At 46.5% G+C, this 19,928-nt stretch overlaps 1 protein-coding gene across 3 annotated transcripts in view; it reads left to right on the forward strand.

The window, feature by feature from the left end:
• Positions 1-19,928, forward strand: part of mboat2b (membrane bound O-acyltransferase domain containing 2b) — a 54,889-nt gene that overhangs the window by 15,891 nt on the left and 19,070 nt on the right. For 2 of the 3 annotated variants that reach the window (XM_048984827.1, XM_048984826.1), the window contains one exon: positions 3,662-3,807. In XM_048984827.1, the coding sequence (XP_048840784.1) occupies positions 3,662-3,807 (146 nt within the window). Of the gene's footprint in view, positions 1-3,661; positions 3,808-7,892; positions 7,926-19,928 lie in introns of those variants that run through there. The other variant, XM_048984828.1, reaches the window with a different exon arrangement.

Below are 19,928 nucleotides of genomic sequence, written 5' to 3' on the forward strand. Positions count from 1 at the left end.
TGTCCTGCAGCATTTCATCCAGGGTGCCCCCCAGCCTGGGATGCCCACCCAAAGCTGCCTGGGATAGGCTGCATACACCCCCACCCCCTAACCCCAAACCTTGCTCCACTTCAACCCTGAGCAGGATAAGTGGTTGGAAGATGGATGGATGTTTTTACTGTGTAGCATATTAAGGGCTATTATTATGTTAAATGCATGTGTTAAGTGTGATGCAGTAATATTGCAGACAAGCTTTGCTGAAATGTGCTGAATAAGCTGCCTGGTTTCCTTGCATATTATGGTTCAGTCTTTTTTTTTGCAGAAGGCATTACTATATTTACAGTTCTGTGTCTGTCTGTGTTTACTTGTATTCTTTGACCTGACGGTACTGGTTTTATTCTTTTTAATTCTCTCTCTAATCCAGTGTTATCTGTTGTTGCTCTCTTCCATATGGAATCTCCCGACTCACATGTCTCTCACTTTAGTGCAGACTTGCGCTCTGTCACTTCCAGGCAGTGCTCACCTCCTCTGCTGAATGACGCGGAGTGCATCCCCTAGCCCCCACGTACCGGGGCTGTGTAAGACCTGGTGGGGGAAGGCTCTTATCTCTTGATGAAGAAATTCATTAAAATTCAGTCATGACACATCCATCTACTCATCAGAGATGTTGTTATTTATTATTATTATTATTATTATTATTATTATTATTAGTGGTGGTGGTCGTGGTCATATTAGCTTTTTCCTCTAACCAGGATATGTGGCTGGTGGGTGGGTGGATGAATGGATTATTATCATTATTGCTTGCTTGTTGCATTTATTTTTGATTCTCCGTCATGGCTCCATGCGTGTGGAGATTGCATGTTCTCCCAATGTCATTGTAGGGTTTCCTCCAGGTACTCCGGTTTGAAAACATGCTGAGGTTGTTTACGAAATTGTCCGCCAGATGTGAATGGTAATTGGCGTTGTTTGTGCCCTGCGGTGGGTTGGCGCCCAATCCCGGGCTGGTCCCTGCCTTGTGCCCGTAGCCTCTGGGATATGCTCCAGACCGCCTGCAATCCTGAATAGGTTTATATATTTATAAAAGATGGATGGATGGATTTGGTTTTTTGATGTTGCTGCTTTGCATTGATCTGACGTTTCGTAGTCCGGTTGGTACAGCTGAGGAGGAGGGGTGTGCGCCTGTTTTACCTCTGTGACTTGCGCAGCGTGAGAAGCGCCAGGATGCCTCCTGAATACAGAGGCCTGTCCCTTTCAAATTAGGCTTAAAGAGCCCCTAGGCTCCCTCAGACGGCGGCCCTGAGGGAGAGGAGTGCGGTGCTGCCCTGCTGCGGCTGGCTGCCGGTCATTATGGAACAGCTGGTCTGCAGGACACAGCACGTTATCTAGTGTGTCAAGGGCCGGTGTCAGGTTAGGCCAGCCTCTCACTGGTAACTTGAGGGTTCAGGTAAGGATACAGGTTGGTGTCCAGAAACACCTCTGGCTTCTATGCCCGGTGGGGTATTAGCACACCGAAACCCCAATTTAATAATCTTAAAAAAGTAACCCCCCTCACACACACACACACACACACACACACTCTTTTGGCAGTCTCTGTGAGACTGTGGTACTGCTGACCTTCATAACAAGGGTAATTAAACGTTTCACTGAGATCGATGCACATTGTCCCATGAAAGGAGGAATGAGATGAAAAATGAACTAGGGTGTGATTGCTTTTGAGGGGGGTTTTCTGTAGGGGCTGTCGGTCACTTATCTGGCTTGTTGGTTTTCTTGTTAAGAAGTGCCTGGCACTTCCTCTGTTTCTGTTCCCTTTTTCATGAAAACGCTTAGCTTCCAGGCAGCATGGAAAAGCACCGTCCTGAATTGTGTAGCAGTCATAGCCGGTATGGCTGCCTTTAATCCTGCTGGGCCGTCACCCTGCCTAGTGACGGCAGCTCGGCTTTATTCTCCCGTGTACTGGCTGTTCTAACATCTCTGCATGGTGGACGGGCAGCTCTTTCCCAGACAGGCTCCCATGCTGGGCTGCCCTCTCTGGTTCCTAAGGAATCGCTCTTCCCCGTTTGGCCTTCCCGTCCTGAGCTTTCCCGGGTAAGACCCGTATGTAGTCACTACTTCCTGAATTCCAGCAGAGGCAGGGATTCCCACACATGGCTAAACCGCCGGCTATGTAAATAATTAATGAAGATGATTGCTCTCATTGATAAACGATTGTTATGCAGTAATATATGTATAAATCGTTACAGTCTAAGAGGCCTCTTTCAATCTGAAGCTATAAGTCTTCACCCCCCGCCCCTCCCCTTAACTCAATGATTAAATTTGTTGATTGGGGGGTACGAATCACAAAAAAATATGGGAAAATCCAATATTGGTTGAAATCGGGACACAGAAATACAGGATGATCGTGTAAAATGTGGCACAGGTGGCAACTCTGCCCTCCATGCCTCTGTGATGTTAACAATGCCCGCCCTGTGCTCCAAGGTGATTGCGTTCCGGCTCTATATTAAGATGCAGATGGTGGCTGTGAGGCTTCCGTGTGTGTGCGTGTGTGTGCGTGCGTGCGTGTGTGTGAGCAGCATGCTGTGAACTGGGGTTCCTGATACATTGCAGTGGTCTTCAACAGACTACAGGAAGTCCAGGAAAGCCACCTCAGAAAGGTACCCTTTTTGTTCCTGAAAGTTATGCAGGCAGCTTAAGAGGGCTTCCTCAAAGGCTGCCCTGGTCCACACCGAGGTCCACAGCTTCCTTAGAGTCTGCCCTGGTTCACACCAAGCCCCACAACTTCCTTAGAGGCTGCCCTGGTTCACCCCGAGGTTCACAGCTTCCTTAGAGGCTGCCCTGGTTCACACCAAGCCCCACAACTTCCTTAGAGGTTGCCCTGGTCCACACCAAGATCCACAGCTTCATTAGGGGCTGCCCTGGTTCACCCCGAGGTTCACAGCTTCCTTAGAGGCTGCCCTGGTTCACCCCGAGGTTCACAGCTTCCTTAGAGGCTGCCGTGGTTCACACCAAGCCCCACAGCTTCCTTAGGGGCTGCCCTGGTCCACCCCGAGGTCCACAGCTTCCTTAGAGGCTGCCCTTGTCCACCCTGAGGTTCACAGCTTGCTTAGAGGGTGCCCTGGTTCACACCGAGCCCCACAGCTTCCTTAGAGGCTGCCCTGGTACATACTGAGGTCACCAGCATCCTTAGAGACCCTGGCCCACACCAATATCCATAGCTTCCACAGAGGTCCAGTGCTGTCCCTTTTAATGCTGATGACGAGGCCTTCCATTGATCTCTTCTGTTGATAACCCAAATAACTCAGGATGTATCCATGGGCAGGGGAGTCTGCAGTGGATTCCAGCCCCTGAGAAGGTCATTGTGCAAATGGGAAGCAGGCGAACGCTCTGCAGCTCCCCGGGTCTTCCCCTTGGGTTAGACGGGCCCCTCAAAGGTGCCTATGGAACGATTTGGGTCCATCATGATGATGGCTGTTCCATCTGCATTTTTTAACAGGCATGCCACTTCACAGAGTGTAATCAAGGAGTCAAAGTTTAATTGTCACATGTACTGAGTACACTGACATTAAGATAAGATCAGATGTATTTTGATCACAGAGAAATTCTTACTTGTGTTGTTTGCCTGCAGACTGATAACTACAGATTGTGTGTCTGTGTTTATGTGTCTGTGTGTGCATGTGCCACCCAGGTGAACTTCGTGGTCTGCCAGCTGTTTGCGCTGCTCACCGCCTTCTGGTTTCGGCTCTACCTTCACCCCAGCAAAACCAGCCCCTTTGTCAGGCACGTGGTAGCCACCTTGCTGGGCTTCTACTTCGCCCTCTTCTGCTTCGGCTGGTGAGTGACGCTCTCTCCCTCTCTCTCTCACTCTCCCTCTTGTTCTTTCCGGAACCCTTTATCGGCCCTTAAACATGACCCCATAAACCACCCGCTCCAGCCCGTGACAGGGTACCTCTGCTGTACATTCTCTCATTTGGCTAATTAGAATTCCTCACATATTAAAATGCCAAATAGACAGCTTGGAAGTTCTAATATGGGTTTCCCCAGTCAAAGTAATGCTTAATATGAAGCACTGTAGTCACCAAATTATCCAGACTGTGACAAACCTTGGCAGCTATTATAGTGCATGTTTATTGCTGAACATTTGCATAGTACATGGGATCCACCCCTGGCCTTTGTTCTGTGTTTGATGTTATAAGTAAGAATTCAGAGTGAGATGACTAAGAAATACGATCATTGTCATTACATTGTATCGCATTGTAATGTAATGCATTGTAATTTATTGTCTTGCATTGTAATGCATTGTAAGGGCTGAGATGACAGGTGTACAGTGGAGAATATGGCTGTCTGGGGAAGAGATATTGTATATAAAATAGGCTACCAGACAGGCCTGGTGTATTTCCTACAGAAGGTTTAGCCTTAAAATAAAGTGCAAGTATGTATACAGTATCTGTTTTATTTGGTACAATTAATTTAAACCACTCAACAGGAATGTCCTGTCTTTGTAGACATGGTCGAAGGCATTATTGGCTTTTTACGTACTTACACTAGCACTGTGAATTTAATTAACGTTTATACCACTCCCCTTATTTCACTGGTTTAATAAGACGAACAAATCGTTGAATTACTGATTATTGCAAAGAACAATGTCCTGTGCTTTTAATGGCCGCTGTAAAACCACAAGGCTCATTAGCCCAGATGATTTTCCAGAAGCATGACAAGAAGCACTGCACATGTGCAAGTGCATGTGGTGATGTGGCCCCTGTCTGTTAATGAAGCTCCCATTGTCATTCTAGATGTTTCATGCCTGTGGACTTTTTCTGGTAGCCACGTGATGGTCTTTACCAAAATGGCTTAGTCATTATTTAAAATCATGTCAGCAGAAAACAAAGTTCTGTTGTTGGTGCTGATTTTATTAACACCTGACAGTCATGTTTCCTGTCTGTGATCAGCTGCCCTGGAGCAATGATCACAGAATATATTTTTCTGATAATTATACAAGCTAAAAATATACGACAGAATGTGTGCTTTTAATACTTATCATTTAAGCTTGTGACAGTAAAGACAGGAGTAAAGTCACAGGTGTTTTATTATTTTAACTTTGTGTTTAATGATGTTGCTATCTTTATACTAATTGTGTTTCATCGACGACTTTAGCGATAACACAGACACAACACAGTTGATCACGTTTCAGTCCTCCCAGAATGCTGGCTTGGTCCTGGCAGAGCTCCAAATAAACCTTGCTTGGGCTGTTTCGGATTAGGTTAAAGTCCACGTTGACGTGACCTTTTAGTAAGTCATACCGAGTGTTGGGGAGTAGCTAACTACAATTAGCGACGCTACTAAGTTAACTATTTTTTTTTCTGTAGCTTATGTGTAGCGCAGCTACTTTTATAACACTGTAGCTTTTCCACTAACTATTTTTTTCGTTTTACTAATAGCGTGCGATAACGCTATATTGTCCAAAAAAAAATAGTATAGGTTGACGTCGACCTTATGACCGATCCGAGAATGCAGAGATGTGACCAGGACTGCAGGAGTGTATGACAGTTTCTGCCCCAACTGCCGGCAGCGAGAACATCCCTGTGAGACGTCCATTCAGTAATATCGTGCTCAGGCTAATGTTCGCAGCGCTCACAGTACAGTATACATCCGTATTCATTTGTTTTAGCAGCTTAAATGGTGATGTAAAGGTTATAACAATAATGAACCATAAAAATTGTAATAAAAAGTTTAAAGACACCAAACAATATAACGTAAAGATTTTTTGTTTTATGTCCTTCTGATTAATACCTCAATAACGACCTGTATTATTTAAAGCCACCAGGGGGGTGTTCCACAAAGTAGGATCAAGGGAAAGTCTGACTAATTTCGACAAGTCTGGCTCATTTAAGTGGGAGTTCCGTTCCATCAACGTGTCTTAAATGAATCCCCGCTGAGCTACCATGGTAATATAGGCGAGTGAATTAGTTTGCTCCTGACCAGGTTAACTGATCGGCTTAGTTAAGCGGTGTCTCAAAGAACGTCCGGCGTGTGGGAACAAAGTCCCAAAAGATCGTTCCGTCGGACGAAATTCCACGCTCTCACTACTCACATCAAGTATTCTCCTGAATTCTCATCTGTCATAATATTTTACATTATCTGAATGAATAATTTTGTTAACCTTTAAGGTGCAATGTACAAAAATGACATGCCCCTATATACGATCTTCATGTGCGAGGTGGCATGTTACTACCTACACTGCGTTAGCGGGAGAGTGAGTCTTATATATATATATGGAAATGGAACCCTGTAGTCGATGCTGTGAGTAAAAGCAAGACGAGAAAGCAGAGAATAAAACCATCTTTTCTGAATTAATCCTCTACGTGATATTTCCATAATATGGAGAACAGAGCTGAGATTGCAACATACACGTAATCAATATAATAAAGCCTGTAAAAATCACGCCTTGGCATTCCAATTAATTCCAAAATAATCAAAATAAAAGCGTACCCATATTACACAGGTCAAACATGAAATGCAATGACTGAAATTGAAAAAAATCCATTAAAATAATATGAACAGGAAGATATTTTAATATTTTGTTTAGTCACAGTCTACTTTGAAAGTTTATTACTAAAAAGCAGAGACAAGATACGGTTATTTGTACCTAACATTTCACACGGATGCAAGTGAAATCCTTTTCTGGAGATCAAATAATATACAATAACATTATACAGTAAGAATGAAACGTGAACTCAACCCAAAAGGTTCCCCATTGGCTATGGGAATCGAACCAGGAACTTTTGCGCTGTACTAGGAACTTGTAACATTTACATAAATTACGCATTTAGTCTGTCTGCAATTCATTGGCGAGCCAACTCCCTGGCTATATTTATGGCAAGAGTATTGCCTTCTTTACCCCCCAGGTGTTCCTGATTGGTGTTTTTTTGCTTCAATAATCTGGGGATTGGATGTTAAAGGGTTGAAAAATAAGTCACAGCAAACAATATCTTGACACTTTCACTAAAATACATATGAGCTGTCATAACCTGCGCGTCCAGATGTGTGTCACGCCCCCTGATCATCCACGTGTGCTTCCCCGATTGTGCACAGCTGTTTTCTATCAGTCTGTGTATTTAGTCCGCGTCTGAGTCCGTATTCCTCAGACCTGACATCGATGTTCGTCGCTGTCTGCCCTGTGCGGCCGAATAAACCCTCGTATCCCACATTCTCTACTGCCTGCCTCATCCTTCCCCGCTTCCCACCTGCTCGGCTACCCCTGGACGTGACATGAGCACTTTGGCTTTTGGGCAAATTATCTAAATGTATCTTTTTATGTTATAATCCTTCTAATTTTTACACAGCAATTGTAAAGTACTCTTGGTTTACACCAAACAAAGAATTTTTTTGAACACCTTATTGTGATTTAACATTATATGGTAAAAAAAAAAAATCAGAAAATTAATATGAAAATAACACCATGTTTTGTATTTTTAAGTAATTTGATTTTAGAGTATCCTACAACACAACTATTAAATATTACCGGACAAAACAGCTTCGATGTAATTTGCTGCTCTATAGCTTGTAGTGTAGCTTACTACTATATTAAAACAGTAGCTTATAGCTTGAAAAGCTCCCTGTGATGATCGCCGGTTGGCGAACAGGTAGGAAGCTGGGAAGGGCGAGGATGCAGGATACGGGGTTTTTTAAGGGAATAGCAGGGCAGATGGCGACGAACTAACATCAATGACAGACCTGGGGAAACAGACTTGAACGCGGACTAAATACAGGACATGACATCAGACTGATAAAAAACAGCTGGGCACAATCGGGGACAGACACGTGGTCGATCAGGGGGGCGTGGCACACACGAGGGCTGGACGCGCAGGTCATGACACTCCCGAGTAAAAGTAGCTTCCACAACACTGGTCATACTTCAGAGTCCGTTTTGCTGAAGTTGAATGATTTAGCAGGTACTGTAATGATCATCTGCGTTCTTTCCAGACTTTAACATCCACCTTTGTTCATGCTTTCATTCCAATTAATTTCCATATTTCAAGTATTACAGGTGTGTTTGTGCCCTCAGAATTCTTAATTAGATCATTTGTGAAATATTGAATATTGAATTTAGATTATTTTAAGGCCTTACTCGATTTCTCAATGGCCGAGGATTATCATGATAAATAGGTCTTAATTTGTAAATGATGCTGCAATTAAATCTATTATTAAATCAAGGATAATTAATGGATAATTGCTAAGCTAGTACAGAAATCATCCTGCAGTGGGTTGCCATCATGAGGATTCGGAGACCCTGATCAGGTCACATATCTGGTCAGATAGCATTGCGCCTAGATTCTGCTTCATAGTTGCACAACTTTGCTTTTTCTGCTCCCACTGCTAACCACCTGGCACCTCTTCTGCAAGTTCCTGGGGTACTTTATTGAAATTTGGAAAATTACCACTGCAATACCATCTGATGTGTGATGTATCGCTGTACTTTATTGTGCTGCCAAGCAGGTAATGCTCTGCAGCAAAATGTTTAAGGGTCTCTAGGTAGTGTGCTGGACCAAGAGCCTCGTCTGAGGGGTGTTCCTGCCGGGCCTGGTGTGACCTCACAGGCCGTAACCATATCACGCCTCAGCTGTCGACTGCTGGGAATATGAGTCCAGTGAGATTTGTAGTTCTCCCACCCCACAGCTGGCCCTTGTGGCCTATAGACGTAAAGTCAAGGTCAAATTGAGAACTGGCGGATGTTAGAGTACGTTCAGTCAGATGTGACTGGGTTTGGTCTCCTGTTCACATGACAGTTTACTACATCAGCTGGACAAAATGATTATTGGTTCACAGGTCACACAGAATCATTCAAACAAATGTTCAAAATACTTTGAGTTTATTAACTAATAAACAACAGTAGGCTTCCTTGCTGCAAACTAGTCAGTGTCTATATCAATCCTGGGCATCTGAACTAATCTGCTTTACCACAACTTAACAAGGTAAACATTTTCTTTAACTGCATTATGATAACCTGTCAGCATGCAAGATTTCAAAATTTTCCCAGATAGCAGACTTCATGTTGGATGTACACTATATTGCCAAAAGTATTGGGACACCTGCCTTTACACACACATGAACTTTAATGACATCCCATTCTTAATACATAGCCTTTAATATGGAATTGGTCCACCCTTTGCAGCTATAACAGCTTCAGCTCTTCTGGGAAGGCTGTCATCAAGGTTTAGGAGTGTGTTTATGTGGATTTTTGACCATTCTTCCAGGAGAGCAATCGTGAGGTCAGGCAGTGATGTTGAATGAGAAGGTCTGGCTCACAGTCTCCACAATAGTTCACCCCAAAGGTGTTCTGTCGGGTTGAGGTCAGGGCTCTGTGCAGGTCAGTCAAGTTCCTCCACACCAGACTCATTCAATCATGTCCTTGTGGGCCTTGCTTTGTGCACTGGTGCTTAATCATGTTGGAACAGGAAGGTGCCATCTCCAAAGTGTTCCCACAAAGTTGGGAGCATGAAATTGCACAAAATGGCTTTAAATGCTGCAGCCTTAAGAGTTCCTTTCATTGGAACTAAGGGGCCAAGCCCAACCCCTGAAAAACAACGCCACACCGTAAACCCCCCTCCACCAAACTTTACACTCGGCACAATGCAGTCAGGCAAGTACTGTTTTCCTGACAACCACCAAACCCAGGTTCATCCATCCAATTGCCAGACAAAGAAGCATGATTTGTCACTACATAGAGTCCAGTGGCGGCGTGCTTTACACCACTGCATCTGACGCGTTGCATTGCACTTGGTGATGTAAGGCTTGGATGCAGCTGCTCGGCCATGGAAGCCCATTCCATGAAGTTCTCCACAGACTGTTCTTGAGCTAAACTGAAGGCCACACGAAGTTTGGAGGTCTGTAGCTAATGACTCTGCAGTTGGTGACTTCTGCACACCGTGTGCCTCAGCATGCGTTGTCCCCGCTCTGTGATTTTACGTGGCCTACCACTTTGTGGCTGAGTTGCTGTTGTTCCCAATTGCTTCTGGTTTGTTATGGTACAGTACTACTGACAGTTGACCGTGGAATATTTAGTAGATTGGAAATTTCACAAATGGACTTATTGCACAGGTGGCATCCTATCACGGTACCGTGCTTGAATTAACTGAGCTCCTGAGAGTGACCCATTCTTTTGCAAATGTTTGTAGAAGCAGTCTGCATGTCTAGGTGCTTGATTTTATATACCTGTGGATAAGGAAGCGATTGGAAGAGCCAAATTCAATGATTTGGAGGGGTGTCCCAATACTTTTAGCAATATAGTGTATTTTCAATAAATTATAAATCTTCACTAGCTATTCTTCTCAATTCCGCAGGGTATATTTTACTGACTACTTTGTAAGTGTATGTGATTTCAGTCCATGGCCTATTGATTTTCAACCGCACCCGTACACTCAAATTGCATAGTAGGATATTTTTCACCTGTTGTATCAAAACTTGTGGGTCGCCCGTCAGATACCTGAACCAATACAGGACTCTGGTGCAGGTGCACTACAGTCAGTACGTGTAGGTCTGTCTATAATGAGGTGGGTATACAGTGGATGGATGATTGCCTCTGGGTAGTGTGTCCAGGACAACAGTTCATCATGTGATACATCTGACAGTTGTGTCCCAGCCCAGACTACATCGTAAACCCAGATCGTATAAGCTGCTGCTTCATTACACTCTGGGAGCTGTAGTTAATACCCAACTTGCTGCTTCGTTATACTTTAGGCACTGTAGTCTGTGCCCACCTCTTCTCTATTGCAGTCTGGGAGTTGTAGTCTGTGTGCTCCCTGGTGTTCTGTTGCACTCTGGAAATTATAGTTTCTGTGTTTGCTGGTGCTCCGTTGCACTCCTACCCAGGTGTGTCTGTAATTTGTGGATCCTTGTTAAATAGAGCCAGACATGATCTGTTGCTTTGCACAAAGGGGCATGTGATATAGAGCTGAGTAAAACCATCGTGTCAGGAAGAAATGGTTTAAAACTGCTGCTTTCTCAGAGGTCCAGAGTGTATTCACAGTCTTCTGCAAGTAATGATTCTCTCTCTCCTGTTCTGGGAGGGAAGGGGCTGATATACCTGCCACTTTCAGGCTGTAGAAATCTATCTTGAGGAACATCAGTCTAGGTGTCACATTTCTGTTTTCCTTTTAAACATGTAGGAATTATTAGCTCAGGTAAATTTTAATATCTCCACCAATATGTTTTGAAATTAATTAACTTTTAATTAATTATTATTTAATGCTGATTATTAACCAATTGTTATGCCGAATGGTCGGCTCCTCCAAACTCAATTGCGAATCCCCGATATCTGTTAATGTGAGACTTAAATGGGATTCATTAATAACCAGTATCGCTTAATAACCTGGGTTAGTGGGCTCGTCCAGCGAGCTGCGTCACCAGGTAATGTAAACGATCGGTAGCGAAGCTCCCCTCACGGCCGATGAGAGAGAGTCTCGCGATATTTCAGGCGAGTTTAGAGGTTTCAGAGCGTAGTAGCCAGATCGCACAGAGGCAGGGACTATTGTGAGCACTCAATGACGGAGGCTGAAGTTGTGTAAAAAGACATGCATTTATTCCTACAACTAACATAAGACAGACATTACACCTAACAAACAATAAACATGAAATAACGGAATAGACACAAACGATGTAATCATGAAAATGCAATGACCAGATTTAAAATGATTAACCTGAAAAGGGAAAAACTGTTCTGCAAAGCAAGCAGTTTGTAAGGATTATAAACCTAAAGGAATATAGCAGGTGAATAGGACAGTTTAGGTTGTTAGAAAGGAAAGGAAGTTGGTTTACTTGGATGCAGGAAAGAAGGAGGTCTTTGCAGTTGGTTGCAGTGGCTGATGAGCTGATGGGTGATGGCTCTCAGGGAGGCGCGGGGTTTGCAGCGGTTGTTGGAGTGGAGTCCCTCCGGTTCTTTCTTCTGGTGAAGCTTGGGCTGAGTTGCAGTTCTTTGGGTCTTCACCGACGGGCTTTAAGAACGCTGCTTGTTTCTCCGTTTTCTTCTCTTTTTCTTTTCTTCTTCTCCGATTTTCTCCGCTGCTTTGTTCTGAGATGCCAGGTTTTATAGCATAAGGTTCGTGATTAGGAGTGACCAGGAATTTGAGTCCTGGACCAATGGCTGACCATCCATTTGGCGGGCTTCGGAAGGGGGTCGGTATCAGTCTTTTTGGGATTTATGACCAGACTGACTTCTCTGGTAATGGTGATTTTCATTAGGCTGGTGTAACTTTTGATACGTCCACTTTTGTGGTAACCACTGACCAGATTTGGAAACTGGAGTGATTTTCCTTCGGTTTGATACCAAACATGCCGTACCAGCCTAGCGGTTCACACCAAATACCATCTGTGATGATTAATTAATGATTACTTATATTATGCTATTATGTTATGTTCTATTACTCACACCAGTATATGGTACAGGTGGTTTAGGTTGTACCTCAACAGATATTACCCTTTATACAGACATTATATGACATATTCTCATGTCATAAGCACATCGTACCCTTAGATAGGCATGGTAGAATACAAAGATCAGATAAGGGTTGCCGAGGAATGTGGCAAAGAAAAGGGGGGGGGGAGAAGGTTTGTCAAACAAAGAAAAAGAATCTCCAAAAGTTAAGACACATTCGAACATAACCTGTACATATCTGTATATTAAGACTAGTAGTCAAGAGTAAATAAATATACAGATATACAAAAGCCAAACTTAACAGAAACTTTCTGTGGGGTGCTGGGTGAGTGGTATGTAAGGCAGGACGTCGGGGGATGGGGTTGTGTGCCAAGTCGAGGGGCCCCTGTCCCTGGGGATCCACTCTGCTATCTGTAGGTTGTTAAAGCTTTGGGCAATAAAAGTTGAAGTGCTGGCCTCCCTGGTTATCTATGTGTGTGGGGTCACAAACCCCCCTTTGGGGCCTAGGTCGATGTGTGCCTTCTCGTACCAGGGTAGGCCTTGTCTCAGGCCACCTGGAATTTAAGCTTTGTGATATGTGCATGTGTGATCCTACATATCCCCCCTTTCGGCTGATGATGGCATTGCCATCATTCAGGCGACGGAAGTTGAAACAGGATCATCCACATGCAACGAGGCACATGAAAGGTCCCGTTTTTCGGCACTCTGGGTGGTACAGTGACTGGATGGACAGGGAGGAGGCGCAAAGGCTGGCCCCTGGCTTCTGGGACAGCAAGGAGTGGTGATCCCTTTGTCGAACAGGATGCTGCAGCTCCCAGCAAGGCGTCCAGGAACCTCTCGGGCAGTCGATTGGACTCAGCTTGGTTCACGGACGTTGGGTAACTGCTCCAGCATGTGGGTAGTGTCCACGGCAGCATGATGCATGGCATCCTGGGTCCATCGGACACCTGTCCCACTCGTTTGGCGTCTCTCATGGAGGTAATGGGCTCGGTCGACATCGTCAGACGAATACTCGCTGTATGTGGGTACAACAGTTAGTAATCAAGAGACCGGGCTGTTCCCGGAAGACAATGCCTGACGGAGGCCCAGGGGATGCCCTCTTGGACTGGGGCCTCACCCCTCCTAGCTGAGTAATGCTAGTAGCGGGGCAGCGTCATCCTAGTGGTAAGGGGATAGAAAATAAGGACCGGATTAGGAGTGAGGGGGTGAGTCAAGACCGATTCGGAGTGTGGTGCACCCTTGTGCAAAGGGGACAGGAAAAAGATATAGTGGCAACAATTCTCGGCCAGAGGACAATTGTAAAGAAACAAACGTGACAAGAAAATGCAAAACCGGATCCTCTTCAGTAATTTCCCGGGCACGCGTGAGCCACCCCAGGTCCTTACCAAAAACAACAACCAAAGAAATGAGAAGTTATCAAAACAAACAAACAGATAAACAAAAACATCAAGATCACCCAGATATCAGTAGTCAAGCCCACCACATTGGTCTACCCTATCTGTGACCTTCTCTCCTTCCCTTCCTCTTTGTTCTTCTCTCTTGGGGGTTTTGGGGAGATTTGAACTGGAAAAGTTGTCCTTCTTTTGGTTGGAATTGGCAGCAGACCAGACATCCTTTCACATATTCCGTCACATCCTGTTGCATGTTAGGCCAGTAGGCTACTTGACTAAGTGCCTCATAGGGTGTTTTGGCATTGCGGTGGCCTGCACAGGGTGCGTCGTGGGCGTACAGTAGCATGACCCCCCTTTGTGCCTGAGGGACCACGAGCCGTGGTGAAGTGTGGGCATCAGGGACATGAAGAGGTACGCCCTCGGCAAGATGAAGAGAGGATAAAGCCGTCATCAGGTGATGGAGGTCAGGAAGGGATTCTTGGTCAGTTGTGGAGATCGAGTTCGCAGCGGGGTCGCGGAGGTGATCGCAGACCGTGCTGAGCACAGAATCAGTGGGCTGGAGGGAGACGATGTCAGAGTTGGAAACCTGAGGGGAAAGTTCCAACAGTGAAATCGTTGGCGGTGGGGCAGATGCTCGGCTGTGACTGCGGGTGACGATCTGGACAGCGTGGGTGGGTGGGAGGGGACAAAACTCCCATGAATCACCGTGCAGTGCTCCTGCTTTGGCAAGTGCATTCGTGTGGTCATGGTGTTTGACTGGCTTGTTCCCTGATGTCTTGAAGCCATTCTGTGTCCAGTGAGGGAGATAGCACATGAAGCTGAGACGTGTATAGCTGGAGTCTTTGCAGATCAGCAGGTTCTCTACTCCATGTTCGGAGGCCACCTCCCGGGCGATTAAGATTGTTGCCAGCTTCGCATACTGCGATGTGTGAGGACAGAGCTTGAGCTGTTGTGGTGGGACGAGGTCGTCGTTGAGCCCCAGAATGCTTGCTCTAGCTTTCAGGGTCCCCTTTTGTTTGAATGCGCATCCATCTACATAAATGGTGATCATGTCTTGAGAGACATTCTCATCAACGTAGTGGTGTTGCGATGGTTCTATTGGCGTCGGCGTGTCCAAAATGCCGGGTGCTGCTGGTCCCTCCCGAGAATAGTAGTGGCAGCTGGGTGACTGTACTGTGTCAGGCTGGGCAGTTATAGCATGGATTGTCAGGTGTTGGTTGTCAACAAGCTCCATGTCACATACAGTCCCTTTTGTCACCGGGAATTTTTCTATCCCCATGGTCATTACCACATCTGTGACTTCCATGCCTTGGAGCCATATGCCTTTCCTGATCTTGGGGCTGAAGGATCCTGAGGTAGGGTCCAGCCTACACAGGAAGGAGTCATGGTGCTGGCATGGGTCTCTCGTGTCACGATTCTGATCTCCAGCTGGGTACTCTCCATGGTGTGGAGTGAGGTTTGAGGATACAGCCAGGGTTTGACATTCCTGTGTGGCTGCGTCAGGTTTCCACAGTGGCAGTGGTTCTATAACTTGAGCCCAAATTTTTAGACGTTGGAAGTCTAACATCGGCTCGAACCGGTTCAGCAAATCTTTCCCAATGAGGAGAGGAATGGACTCAAGTTGGGAAATGTATACTGGGTGCATTACATTCATGGGACCAATGGACCAATTGAGGGGTATCATGTGATCCATCCTGGTGCCCACTGGTGAATACGCCAGTACGTCCAAAGAGCATTTCCTCGGCTGGAGGGTTTTGTTCTTCTGGGCGGATAGGTGCTGCACCTGGCAGAAAAGACTGGCTGACATGAGGGTGATGTCTGCTGCAGTGTCGATGAGGGCCTCCAGGGTGAGAACATCTTCCAGGGTGATGGAGAGGTAGAATTTCTTGGCTACCCCCCTTTCCACCAGATCTCCCAGGAGCTGTGGCATAAGGGCCTGGCCAGGAATTGGTGCGGCATCACCACAGTAGGGGTGGTGCTCTTCTGAGTCACGGCACACAACTAGGACAGCGTTGTCAGGTGCTGGTGGGGGCTCATCCTCTTGATCGAGCTCTGTGTTGGTGACGGCAACATCAGGTGCTCTTACCAGGCTTGAGTCGGCAGCTTTTTCTAGTTGAGGTGGGACGTTTTCAGTTGTTCCAATATCTCTGGTAGGGAAAGCTGATGGCTGTTGAGTGTTACTTAGGGCTGACATCCAAGGGAGTCTGGGGGCATTGTCTGGTTTGGGTTCTGGTGAGGATTGTGGGGTCGTGCGTGTTTTGTGCTTCAGTCCTAGTCATTTTGGATCTTTCTTCTGAAAGTCCTCTTGACCCTTGAGGGGATGCTTAGCAAAGAAATCACGCAGCAACTGGAGTAGAACCCACTCATCTTTCTCCGTGGTTTGTCCAGGCTTCAAGTCTGGTTCATAACTTTTCCTCCTGTCTTTCCAGTTCCGCGGTTGATTCAGTCGGGAACTTAGTGGAGAGCTAGGATTAGAGAACTGGCTTCCTAGCCGATCTCCCCGCTTATTCCAAGGCTCTGTGGGTCTTGGTTTCCGTTGGTTAAGAGAGCGCTGTGCCTCCCACTGGTCTGGCCGGGTCTTCAACTGCTGTGGAGGCGGACCAGGGTAACGCTCACTGTGGCTTGCTGCTCTCCAACCTCGGTCATGGATTGGTGGTTGCGGATGAGGGTGGCCACCTTCCAATGCCAGGTTGGAGTCTGTAATGCCAAGATTTAGCACTGCCGTCGCTTTAGTTGCTTTCTCGGCTGCTGCTCTTTGTTTGTGGTATGCCTTGATTGCAAGGTCTCGTAGTTGTTGACTTGTCATGGTGTGGGGACAAGCTATGAGCCCAAGGTAGTGATTTAAGGTTGGGTGGAGATTCCGAAGGAAGAGAGCCTTGAAGGTTGCATCTTCTTCCATGTCTGCCTCATTTTTGGACCCAAAATATGCCCGACGAAGGCGATTGTAGTAGGCTTGGGGAGTCTCTTGTCTGCTCTGTTTGACATCCAAGGCGACGCCGATACCTTGTTCCGACTCAGGATCAGCAAACTCTTGAATCAGTGCTTCGTGTAGCAGCTTGGAGTCGGCCTTGATTCGACTGGGCTGTCGATCCAGGAAGCTGCGGACCTCCAGGCTGGATGTGATCCTGATGAGGTAGACTATGTCCTCATTGGTCACACTGTCCAGTCTTTGGAGGTGGAAGTCAATGTCTTGGAGGTAGGTATGAATGTCGTGGCCCCCCATGGGGTTAGGCGTAAACATGTCGATATTCCGAGCTACTTTATCAAGCTCCTTTGTGGTAACCCGGTGTTGCTTCAGTAAACCTGTTTCATCTGGGGTACCTTCTTTGAGAGAGACCTTCCAGGCGCTTGGTTCCTCAAGGTCCGGTGATGGCCAAGGAGGTAACTTGTCCCGATGAGAGGTCCCTTGAACGCGGTCTGAGTGCCTTGGGGGAAACAGCACTGTCGGAGAGGAAGTCGGTGCCCTCACTGAATTGTAGGAGGCTCCAAATTCTGACTTCACCTCATATGCCTGTATTAGTTCTTGTCTCATCCGGTCAACCTCTTCTGTGTCAGCTCGATGTTTCGTTCTGGCATCGGTGAGCTGTTCTTGGGAGCTGATTAGCTGGTGATTCAGCTTGTGCAGGCATCTCTGTGCCTCAGCCAGATGGTTTTCCAGGGCCTGGATCCGAGCATCCTTGTTCTTGAGCTCTGTGTGGGCTCTGTCCAACAGTGTTTCGGCCTGGTCCAGTCTGGCTTCGAGGTTCTCTTTGGTGGCTCTGGCTTGCTGTTCTTGCTGGTCAGCTTCAGCTCTGAGCTCTTCCAAAGCCTGTTGAAGCTTTTTGCTTGTTTGAGGAATCTTGCCTTCTTCTGTATCCTCTTCCTCATGGGACGGAGACCTTCTTTGTTGGAGTTCTTGCTCGAAGTTCTCAATGCGATGTTGAGCTTGGGCCGCATCTCGCTGTGTCTCAGCCAGAAGTTGTTGGGTGTCTCTCTCCTGCTGTTGGAGTGCTTGCACCCTTTGCTGGAGACAGGAAGTTTCCTTTTCATTTATCTTCAGCCTGGCTAGAAGTTTGTGTGTGAGGGAGCCGAGTACTTTGGTTAGCCTTTTACTCCCGCATTTCTGAGTGGGTGGCATAGCCATTAGTTCAGCGATGTCGTCCTCAATTTGGTCAGCTGCTTTGGACCGTATGAGATCGGCATGACTGGGCAGGAAGTCGGAAGTCACAACATCAGGCCAGGTACCCAAATCTTTCCACTGGTTGAGGGGGCTTTCCATGTGGATCATTGTGACTCGGTCAACTGCAGGGTGGCCGCAGAAATCTGTTACACTCAGACTGGGGGTTGTCTAGGTGGGTGACCTGACACCTAAATCTGGGTGAACAAATAAAACCAACAAAATAAAATTAAGTAGAACTGGGGCCTGTCACTGGGTAACTGGAAGGGTGTAGTGAACCACGGGAATAGTTACCCACGACAAAATAAACAAACAAAAATTGCTCCCTGGGAGAAGTTGTTGCAGGTTAGAACAGTGTGAGTTACTCTAGGGCTTGAGAGATGCCCTAGTCAGGGGTAAAAGGTAAAACCTTATCCAGGAAATTGTCGGTCTGTGACTACTGACAGTGTCAGAAGATGACAGGAGAAGTTGGGAATAGAAAGTGGGAAGCAAGAGCTTCAAAAGCAATGGGACTGCATTCAAACTTAGCTTGCTGTTGCAGATCAGATTACCCCTGGATTGGGCTCTATTGAACAACTCCGCTTTGACCAGAAGGGGGACCACTAGCAGGTTCTGCTTTACTTGTCCCTATCCGAATTGTTGTGGTGTTAAGCTAGTGATGCAGGTGGAGAGGTTTGAACGCTGTCAGGTGTCCCTCCTGAACAGGGCACGTCCCACAAGCTCAATCCCAGCCAAGCAGGCCTGAGTCCGGCTCCCACTCCCCCGATCCCCAGCAATGTCAACTTGGAAGGGGGTGTTCTGTATGCACAACTGAGACAACCCAGGTGGGGCTCAGCTTATCGGCTGCACTACCTGAGACCTGACTCGACCAAGGCTGGCAAAATAGCCTTCAGGTATCACCCACCCTAGTGAGAGTCCAAGCTAGGGCCGTTCTCAGAACTCACCCTAGACGAGGTCCTGCTCAAAAGTTGTAATGATCGCCTGAGGTACCTGTCAGTGTTGCCCTTAATGAGTCAGTGGGTGCAGCCGGGCTGGCACGCTTTTGGGCGTCCAATTGCTGAGAACTCCCCTTCGGTTCTGACAAACTGTATGATCGCAAGCAGTGACAGCAGAGCCACAGACAAGCTCAACCAACAGAGAGCGAATGGTAGGCACCTAGCACAGGAAGAGCTCAACTGATCAGAACCAAACGACTTTCCGATGTGATTGTGTATGTTGACTGTTGTTAATAATGGTTGAACTTCTATGCAAGTACCCTTGTTGGGGGAGAGGGAGTGAATAAAAGCCTAAAGTGAAATAAGACCTAAAATAAATCAAAAAGATAAAACAGAAATCAAACCCAATGAGTTGTGATTCTTATTCAATTGAAAACATCAATTAGTTATGCAGCAATAACCTAATTAGATGTTAATGTGTTGTAATCAAGTTGATTAAAAAGTTGATTAAGGCTTTCAGGCAAGAACCTGTGTGTCCAATTATGCGTGTTGGTATTACCGCAGATGACCACCAGAGACCCAACTCAGATGTTAACCTACTATGGCTGACCACTAGAGGTGCAATTTCAATGGAGTGGCACTGCTATGGCTTGCCACTAGAAGCGCAATTTCAAAATTGAGTGGTAATTCTATGCCTGACCACTAGAGGCGCAATTTCGAAATTGAGTGGTAGTTCTATGCCTGACCACTAGAGGCGCAATTTCGAAATGGAGTGGTAGTTCTATGACTGACCACTAGAGGCTCAATGGGGCGTTGCTCCCTTTGTGGGGGGTCCCAGGCAAGTGAGCCTAAGGGGTAGGGTCACTGGTGACCCAAAAAAAAATTGGCGTCAGGCAGGCCTTCAGGGCTCTGATCTCTAAGTGGTTAGAGTGGCGTTCGCAGACTGCACTCGTAACCAAAGAGATAGCTAGGCGGTTGCCGACGATCAATGAGTGTCACACACGTTTAATGCATGCACATGCCGCTTGCGGCCTTCTGCGCCT

Source organism: Brienomyrus brachyistius, chromosome 19 (assembly GCF_023856365.1).
Source record: "Brienomyrus brachyistius isolate T26 chromosome 19, BBRACH_0.4, whole genome shotgun sequence".
In the NCBI taxonomy this organism is placed as follows: Eukaryota; Metazoa; Chordata; class Actinopteri; order Osteoglossiformes; family Mormyridae; genus Brienomyrus; species Brienomyrus brachyistius.